General features: G+C 32.9%; 1 protein-coding gene across 1 annotated transcript; it reads left to right on the top strand.

Moving 5' to 3' along the window:
* The first annotated feature begins 3,187 nt into the window (after window positions 1-3,187).
* On the top strand, window positions 3,188-4,807 carry LOC104244526 (kirola-like). The gene is made up of 2 exons (XM_009799969.2): window positions 3,188-3,436; window positions 4,295-4,807. The coding sequence occupies exons 1-2, from the start codon at window positions 3,250-3,252 to the stop codon at window positions 4,561-4,563; spliced, it is 456 nt and encodes a 151-aa protein (XP_009798271.1). The 5' UTR covers window positions 3,188-3,249; the 3' UTR covers window positions 4,564-4,807.
* Window positions 4,808-10,358: the final 5,551 nt, after the last annotated feature.

The following is a 10,358-nucleotide window of genomic DNA, read 5'->3' as shown; positions in this document are numbered from 1 at the left end:
AACAAAAGATAAAGATAGCCTCTTATAGAAATAGGTATGAGGTTCACTGCATACTACTAATTCAAGAGTCGATCTGAACTCTTCGCTAAATAATGAAATTAACAATATGTTTTCTTAATTAAAAGGCAACATTATTCAACGTTTGCAATCCTCATTTACCAGGTCACCTCTTCTTCAGCGTAACAACTTAAAATAAAGTGGATGAGAAACGTCATTTTCCATATAATAATCAATACTTACTTAAAAATAGATACAAGATCAAAGAAGCATATATATGGTTTCGCTGTCACCCAGATCTTTTTCTTTTATTTCGGGGGTTATATCTTCCCCGGTATCTCCAACCCTTGCACCATTTTTTTACACTAAAATGGTGTAAATTACAAAAAAAGAATATTCCTTTTATATTCTTCTCTCTCTTTTATATTATATTTTTTGTTATTTCAAAAAATAAATTCTTTCTTTTTATATGGAGATAAAAGATAGAGCTTTGAAACTAAAAGAATTTAAAGAAGAAAATAAAATTTTACTATCGAATTTAGATTCTATTGATGATCCAAATATTTTTATGTTATTTAATGAACATTGTGTTATTTATTAACAACATATTATATTTTAGATTTGCTCTTTTCATTTTTTTGATAGTTATATATTTTTATCCAATTATAACTTATAATAAAATTAACTTACAATTTTATATAAAAATAATATATACGCTAATTAATTTATAAAAATTATACATCAAAATTAAAATGTAAAATTAATATTATAAATATATTACATAAAAGTATAAATAATTACAAAATTATAATATGTTAAATAAAAAGTATTATATAATAATAAGTTATAATAAAATACTGATGAATAGTAATACTATTGATGAATAGTGTTACACCAAATTTGGTGTGACACTATTCACACACCAAAATGGTGTAAGAAATAGTGTTGGGTTGGAGCACCCAAACACCAAATCTTACATCATAATAGCGTTTGGAGTAAAAACTAGTATTGGATTGGAGATGATCTCACATACCAAAATGGTGTAAGAAATGGTATTGGATTGGAGCACCAAAATACCTATACCAAAATAGCATTTGGAGTAAAAAATGGTATTGGATTGGGGATGATCTTAGAATGATGTACGACGCCAAATTATTGTTTTTAAAGCATCATAAATTACTTCATGAATCGTAGTAATTTCTTCTTAGCACAAGCTAATTAAACACTTAAGATTGTGACTTAGTGGTCATCAAAATGAGAGGAGAATCACAAAATTTCAAGTTTAAATTTCAGCAGAGAAAACATGAAAATAGTAGAGCAAAAGTGCCTTCTATAGAGGAAATATATATACCATTTGGAATTAACTACTGTAGAAAGGTTAATGACAAGATATGAGAGCTTAAAGCATGTACATTAGTTTAACAGCCAACCATATTGAGCCATCTAAAAGGTTTCATTTTGTGTTGTTGAGAATCTTTTGGGCCTTTTAAACGATTGCAACAGAAATATATCGACAAAATGCACGGTCTAGCCAGTTTTCGGACTGGTCATTCAAAAATAGCCAGCATTTGCCAAGTTATTGAAAAATAATCATTATTTTGCTGCAACAGAGACAGGTCCAGCATAATATACTGGAGTTCGGTGCACCTGTGTATGAACTTCCAACATATTATGTTGGATCGGTATACTTTGCTGGCTCCAGTATAATATACTGGAGACTGGATCACCGGTGCTCCAAATTCCAGTATATTATGCTGGACCGATATATTAATTATGCTAGAACTCCAGTATATTATGCTGGGGTATTTTTTTGAATTTTGAACAATGTTTTCGTTCAGATTTATCTTTACATGAAAAGTGGCTAAAATTTCGATTACTTTTGAAATTGTGACTATTTTTGAATGACCACTTGTAAATCTGGCTATTTTTGAATTTTTTTTTGCGTTGAAATTTGTTTAGCTATGGAGAAATTCGTATATGCTAAATGTTTCAATTTGTTTTTTACCACTTCAAAGTTCAGGCGTTACGTGAAATTTACAAAAAAAAAAAAAAAAAAAAAAAAAAAACTATGTTTACTTTCCTACATGGGTGTCTAACTGGCCGGGTCAATCCGTTTCCGGACCGGCCCCGACTGGAACCGGCCTGGACCGGTACAAAAGGACCGGGTGGGGCTGGGTTAAAGGGGTAGGGGGTTGGTCCATTTACTTAAATCCTACCCAATGGCGGATGCAGCATACAACTACCGTGTTCAACTGAACCCAGTACTTTCAACGCGGGACATAAATTTACGTCTAAAAAATCACTAAAATTGCAATAAATAGTAGATATGAACCCATAATTTTAAATGCTGAACCCATAGAACTAAAATCCTATTAACCAAAATCCCTGTAGAATCGGTTAACCGGCCCGGCCCAGACCGGTTTAGAGGCTAGATTTCAATTTTTTTTTATTTTTTTTAAGGTTTTAGAGTCTAAGGCAATATAAAACCTTTGAATTTACTCTTTTTTCGTTAATTTACCTGTTGTTAATTGTAAACCTTTCAATTTGTAAGTTTGGATTTTGAAATAAATGTAGCACTTGCAATTTATAAGTGCAAATTTTTTTCCATCTTCATTGTATTTTTTATATTTTTACTTTATATTAATATAAATTACAATAGTTATACAAAATACAAAAAAAATATATATATATATAAAAAAAGCTAACCCGGCCCGGCCCGACCCCTTGTACCCGTAACCCTTACGGTTTATTTTTTACCCGGATGAACCCGAACCCGTTAAGCCCGGTAACTCCTAACACGTAGCCGGCCCGGTTCCAAATCCGTATGGTTCAAAATTTTCCCTACCCGGCCCGACCCACCCGTTTTACACCCTTACTTTCCTATGTCTGAGAAAGCGTGTAAGCTTTGATTTGCTACGGTCATATGCAATAGACCATAATATAAAAGTACTAGATGCAGTTTGATCAATAATAGAACTAAAAACAATATAAAATATTTTCTAATAAAATAATTTAAATGTCATAGCCATCAATATCCGATTGCTACAACAAGAAACCATATCTCAACAAATCTAAATTATATTATAAACAAATTGGAGAAAATTTTCTAATGATGATGGCATAGAATTATAGAAGTTGATAAAAGTCGATCCCGGCCAGAACGCAACTATATAAAGAGTTTCCTTTGGTGTGCTTTATCCATCAAACTTTCTAATAGTTCTATATTAGAATTGAAAATATTTATTATTAGACATGGGTTTGAAAGGAAAGTTGATTTCACAAATAGAGATAAAAGGTTGTGGGGATCTCTTTCATGAAATGTTTAGGCACAAACCACATCATCTTCCTAATGTGACTCCAGATAAAATTCAAGCTGTCGATTTGCATGAAGGAGATTGGGGTACTGTAGGCTCCGTCGTCAACTGGAATTATACTATCGGTAATTAAGATTTTCTAATCACTTATTTATATTTTTATTATACAGGAAGTTTTCAATCTTGATTAGCTTTTCTCCTGATACGCCATTGTCCTATAAAAAAGTGGTATTCTTCTTGTTCCACTGGATATGACACTATTTCTATTTGGGGCTCAAACAAAATTCTTTTTGATCTTCTTATTATTATACACGTTCTTTAAATTTACACTTCACTTGCCGAGATTCTAGGATTCTAAGTGTATATATATAGAGAGGAGACAAATATGTGAGATATTATTCGCCATCTAAGCATACAAAACCAAATAATTTTACTTTTTTTTGGGCCTTTAATAGAGATTTAAGGGTAATTTATTACACAAATAAAATCTTTCGTTGCCACCAGTTATATGACTATTAAAAGAAGTCTTGGATTTATAGCCTCTGTGTCAGAATTTGGAAGTATGGAAGTATGCTCCTAGCGAGTAGCGATTGTCGGGTTTTTAAGGTGATCATCAGGATATTGTCACAAATATCGATCACCAAAATTTTTTAATAGTATAGCCGAAAATTCTGATAATCGTCAGGACTTCTGGTGCTTTACGTTAGGACTTTTGGCCAAATCTTGGTGATTACCGTGCCATGCTTCTGGTGATCGATTTGTGCAAATTCTGACTGATCACCCGAATTTTCAGCCACAATGGCACAAAGTTTTGGTGATCGTCACGATTCCTAGCTAGTACAAAAATCTAGCACATGATTAATTTTCCAAAACTTTTTTTCAAAATATAGGTAATGGTACTCAATATATACATCCTTCGTAATCTCCGCTTTATTTATGGACTGGACTATGTTCATTATAATTTTTTTTTTGATAAAAAATAGAAGGACAAACCAAGGTAGTGAAAGTGGTTGTTGAAGCCATAGACGAGGAGAAAAGGCTAGTGACATTCAGCGCATTTGAAGGTCATTTAATAGAGCAATACAAGACCTTCAAGGCAACTGTTCATATTGAGAATGAAGGAGAAAACAACTTGGTCTTATGGACTATAGAGTACGAGAAGCAGAATGATGAAGTTTCAGAACCCTTCTGTTATTTGGAATTTGCCACTAATCTCACCAAAGAAGTTGATGCCCACCATGTCAACCAGTAGGTTGAGATATAATTGATTTTCTTTAAATTGTTGTGAATAAGGAGAGTTCAAGAATTTAAGTGGTCGTGCTTGTTGATGTTTGTGTTTCTCATAAACATGTTTGCTTAGCTGTGTTTTAAATAAAGATGTTTGATTTGTTGTGTTTCTTGTTAAAATATTTGCTTCGTTGTCTTCGTGAAATAAGTATGGTATATGTATCTTTTCAAGAAGAAGGAATTATATTTGGATGCTTTGATTTTGTGAATTGATTAACTCGATTCTTCATCGTCCTCAATTTTGATTAGACTTTACGTGATTTACAAGTATAATTAATACCGTCGATTAACAATAAATTGCCCTTGGCGATAAAACTATCAGAATAATAAAATTTCGACAGGAAAAATGTGTCTATAAGAAGTTTCCAATGGATTTTTCGGAGTTTTCTGTAAGATTGAGTTTGTGAGTTCTTGAATATTTCTCCAGTCACATATTGGCAACATTCCCCAACAAATATTCGTAAATTTTTTTCCGTCAAAATATTGTTACATTTTTTATATTAAAAATAAATTTTGATAAATTTATTTTAGAGATTTTGAAAGGCACTTAGGATTAACTGTTTTATATTCTGCCAAAAATTATAGAGAAAACTGCCCTCTATAGTCTCTCAAAATTTTAATAGCCCATGTTTTTCTCACTTATACAAAATGGTTCTGCGGCCCAAAAATATTATATCTAATAGTCCGAAATGACTATTTTGTATATTTTTTGTATAGTGACAGTCTATTTTGTATAGTGACACTATATTTTGTATATTTTTTGTATAATAACAGTCTATTTAGTAGTATATTTTTATATAGTGACAGTCTGTTTAGTATATTTTTTGTATTATGATAATCTATTTTAATTTTATATATATTATGTATAGTGACAGTCTATTGTATGTAAATTGTATAGTGATAGCTTATTTTGTAAAATTCCCTTACACTTCCATGTTTGCCCATTACGGAACCATTAAATCTCGTGAACACAAATTCCAGACAAACACGGCAGAATTCTCAAGCCATGTGGCCCACAATCTAAAAAGGAATTTAAGTTCTATAAAATAATATAATTATATATAAATTCTAACCACTGCTGTTAGTGTAAAGATTGGTGGTTCATTACAGAGGCGGCACTTCGGCAGCGGCTTCTTCGGCTAAGGAAAATGCGTATGATCGTTGAGGAAGAAGAAAGTTAGGGTTTTCAAGAGGTGGTGGTTGTGTTGTTGGGTGAGGATGAACGGATGGTTTGATTTGAATTCTGACAGTGGCGGAGGAGCGATGGAGAGAGCGGAGGAGGATGCCATAGAGAGGGGGAAAAGTGGCAATGGTCTTGGGCTAGTCTTATAATTAGTTTTGGGCTATAAAATGTGTAGGGAAATGACACTGAAAAATAACAATAATAATACTACAATAATATTATTTGAAAGCAGATACACGAATTGGCTTGAGTCATATTGGGCACTATCCTAAGAAACTATTTCAGCAATGTAAAATATTTTCCCAGGATTAAACAAGCCCTTCTCCATTTGGGAGGATACAGGAATCAGCAAAATTAAATATTACAAACCCCGCTATTTAAAAAAGAGGAACAAGAAAAGTTAAACTACCACAAAAAAAATAAAGGGAAGTTGGTGAATAATGAAATTAGAAGGAAAAAGAAGAAGGATTTCTTTTTGTCTTGCTGATGATAATTGATAAGAAAGGAGTTATTGGTAATAGCTATTTATAGCCTCATTTGCATGAAGACTTGTTGTACATGGCAAGAAAGCAGCTGATGGAATTTGCCATTTTACCAAGGTATTTTACCACCTTTCTAATGGCTTCTAGAAGGGATGTCACTTGGCTTTAATTATGACAATTGTCATCAAAGTCTTTAAAATATTGCTACAGACTCACTATTTTAAAGACATTCAAAAATAAATTTTCTAGATTTGCATGGTCCAAATGTAATAGGTTTTGTGTCTTCAAGACTATGAACCAAATTTAGGTCAATAAAACTTAACTCACAGAATTTCTGGTGAAATATAATATTTTTATGAATTAATAATTCTTATTGTAAGTAAGAGATTTTATCAATCACATTTTGACCCCCAGTAATTTTGCTGTTCAACGCGGTTTTGCGCTCAATAGGCCATGCGCGTGCCTGGTTATTCATGAGAGCTCTAGAGACTAGGCTAAAATCTCATAGGAGCGGCCCACTCCACTCTCATATAGGTGAATTCATCAAGTGTATACTGCTTTTAAATACACCATCCATAAATACTATGAATTTCATTAAGAGTTATTACTCAGTCTCTCAATTAGTAGCAGTCAAGCACTCTCTTTTAGTGCATTAGGGCCAATATCGACCTTTTATTACCCATATGAACCTACTTCATGGGATCTCCAGTCACATAGGTTGGGTTACCATCTCTATTGACAACATGTCGGCCTTAACCTCATCTTTTTTGATGTTTGAAGAATTAATTTTCTTCCCACGGGTTTAGTCAGAGGATCGGCCAAATTTATTTCTGACTTCACATAGTCAATGGAAATATTCCATCTCTCAACAGCTATTTTATGACATCATGTCTCAGTTTCATGTGTCTACTTTACAATTTTAAAATTTATTCTTTGAAATAGCTATTGCTGCTTGACAATCACAATGCATAGACACAGGAGGCAATACGTCCTTTATTAAAAGGATATTAGCTAAGAAGTTTCTTAGCCACTCAGCCTCAGAACCAGCTAACTCCAGAGCTACAAACTCTGATTCCATAGTCGATCTAGCGATGATCGTCTGTTTAGCTGATTTTCACGATATTGCACCACCACCAAGGGTGAATCCATAACTACTAGTGAATTTTGTCTTATCTGAATCAGAGATCCAGTTTGCATCATTGTACCCTTCTAAAGTAGAAGAAAATCCATTATATAGGATACCATAATTCATGGTTCCTCTCAAATATTTCATTAGTCTATCTAATGCAAACCAATGCTCTCTGTTGGGATTATGAGTATATCTACTCAGTCTACACACTGCATAGGCTATATCAGGCCTTGTAAAATTTATTAAATGCATCAGACTCCCAATAATCTGAGCATATTTAGACTAAGCAACTGGGTCACCATTATTTTTTTTCAACTTAGAGTTAGCATCAAAAGGAGTGCTCACAAACGTGGCATTAAAATATTCAAACTTCTTAAGAAGTCTCTCAACATAATGTTCTTGTGACAACATTATTCCATCTTCACTCCTTATAACTTTAACTCCCAATATTGTATTTACTTCACCCATATCTTTCATATCAAAATTAGCAGACGAAAATAATTTTGTACTTTGCACAATATTTAAATTTGTACAAATTAGTTTGGATATTAGGAACATGCAATACATCGCTCAATGCTAGAGTTTACCAGATGTGAGTTTGAGATGAATTTTTCCTTTCCCAAGAACACGAGTTGTTCTTGAGTCACCAAGATAAATAGTTTCTTCTCCTTCTTCAACTTGGGTGTAAGACAAAAATTCATTTTTGTTTGCACAAATGTGTCTAGTAGCACCAGAGTCTATCATCCAATCTCTCGCATTGGCCATATTATTTATTTGGAAAATGACCGTAACAATTATATTATCCGCTTTAGTCAAATTTAATTTTGACTTAGCAAGATTATCATTTATCCCAACTCTTCTCTTGCATTAAGGTACATTTTTCTTGAAGGTTTTAATATTATCATTGGATAAGTAACAATGTCTATTCATATACATGTGTTTGGACATTAGTGTCTGCCAAAGTTGTGGATGCAATAACGTATTTACAACACCATGGATATCTGGCAGGACAACTGGAACAGTTGCAGTAGAGACAATACCAAAATTGGTAGCACCATCAAAAAATTCCGTAGTATTATTACTTGCCAAAGTTTCTTAAATTGTAGGGAAATGACACTAAAAATAACAATAATAATACTGCAATAATATTATTTGTAAGCAGATACACAAATTGGCTTGAGTCGTGTTGGGTATTGTCCTAAGAAACTATTTCAGCAACGTGAAATATTTTTCCGGGATTAAACAAGTCCATCTCCATTTGGGAGGATACAGGAATTAGCAAAATTAAATATTACAAACCCAGCTATTTAAAAGAGGAGAACAAGAGAAGTTAAACTACCAAAAAGAAAGACAACAAAGGGAAGTTGATGAATAATGAAATTAGAAGGAAAGAGAAGAAGGATTTTTTTTTTGTCTTGTTGATGATAATTGATAAGAAAGGAGTGATTGGTAATGACTATTTATAGCCTCATTTGCGTGAAGACTTGTTGTGACACGCAAAAAAGTGGCTGATGGAATTTGCCACTTTACCAAGGCATTTTGCCACCTTTCTAACGACTTCTAGAAGAGATGTCACTTGGCTTGATTATGACAATTGTCAATAAAGTCTTTAAAATATTGCCACAAAATGAATACTGCAATATTGGTTTGGTACCCTTCAATAGCAGAAAATATTTACTTGGATTGAACATGAACTTCTCTGTTTTGTTTGGTAGTGCCAAATCTCTGCAGACATTGCGATTGCCAAAGTGTGAAATAAGCGATTCTGTGGCAGGACAGGTAGTGGCGGATCCAAAATTTTCATCAAGATATGTCATAATATAAATAATTAGATATATCGAAAAGTGAAGGGGAGTCAACGTACAGTAAATATACATAAATAAATAAAAAAAATTATCTAGCAAAATAATGTAATTTTCCAACGAAGGGGTGTCGCTTGACAGGGGCAGATCTAGTGTGTAGTATACGGATTCCCGGGAACCCAATAACTTTTGCGTAGACTCTATATTTTTGTTAAAATCTTTCTTAATATTTCCAACAGCCATAAAAAAATGCACTGGAATACAGAGCTCATTTTATGGCTACTGCGAACATAAACCGAAGACAATCCAACCTCCAAATATCACGAAACACTATCATAAAACCACAAATAACCGGTAAATCACAAATTAAACAATCATAAAATGGAATATAATACAAATGTCGAAACATCAAAAACAATAAAAGGCTTAAGTAATACGAGCATTAGTCAATCCATCAATACATTAAGAGGTTGTTTGGCCAATTTTCTGGGAGGCAAATTTAAGCTGTTTGGCCAAGACGGAAAAGTACTTTTGGCCAGCAACAGAAGCAGTTTTTCTGCTTTTGGGAAGAAGCAAAAAATTCTAACATCTTCTAAGAAACAAAAGCAGAAAATTAAGTTATTCAAGACAAAACTATCCTCACTATAAATTTATATTTTTCAAATTATCCCTGATTGAATTAAGTTATTTTTTTCATTTTTGTTTCTTGTTTTTACCATTCTTTTAAATTTAAAAATATCATATACCTTTTGTTTCTTGGCCAAACGGACTCTAAGACTAAACTAGAACTAGTACATTAAGAGAGAGAGAGAGAGAGAGAGGTGCTCTTTTTCCTTGAACTTGTGACGTTAGTAAGTGTCGTAGTGAATACTCTGGGGAGTTTTAATGGATGATCGGTTGACTAGTTAAAGAAGATAAAGAAAACTGAAGGCCTTGACTATACCTTCTCTTCCAGTTGAAACGATCTTCTATAAGTGCACCCATTTGCTGCTGCAAGTTACTGATTTTTATCTGGTTTGTTTTTGAGGCTGCTACAATGAAAACCTATTTGTCGGGTTCCAAGAAAAGCAAGTTAGTTCACGTGAAATCTTTTTCGTGACCAAATAAAGGCCTTTTGTTGAACAATTTTCTTGTGAATGAATCAGTGTGAACCAAGCTAGTGTA

Source organism: Nicotiana sylvestris, chromosome 9 (assembly GCF_000393655.2).
Source record: "Nicotiana sylvestris chromosome 9, ASM39365v2, whole genome shotgun sequence".
Lineage (NCBI taxonomy): Eukaryota > Viridiplantae > Streptophyta > Magnoliopsida > Solanales > Solanaceae > Nicotiana > Nicotiana sylvestris.
This window is presented reverse-complemented; position numbering and strand designations above follow the sequence as displayed.

Coding starts and splice junctions, on each gene's coding strand:
- LOC104244526 (XM_009799969.2), top strand. CDS start 3,250: ATGGGTTTGAAAGGAAAGTTGATTTCACAAATAGAGATAAAAGGTTGT. Junction 3,437..4,294: donor CAACTGGAATTATACTATCG/GTAATTAAGATT, acceptor GATAAAAAATAG/AAGGACAAACCAAGGTAGTG.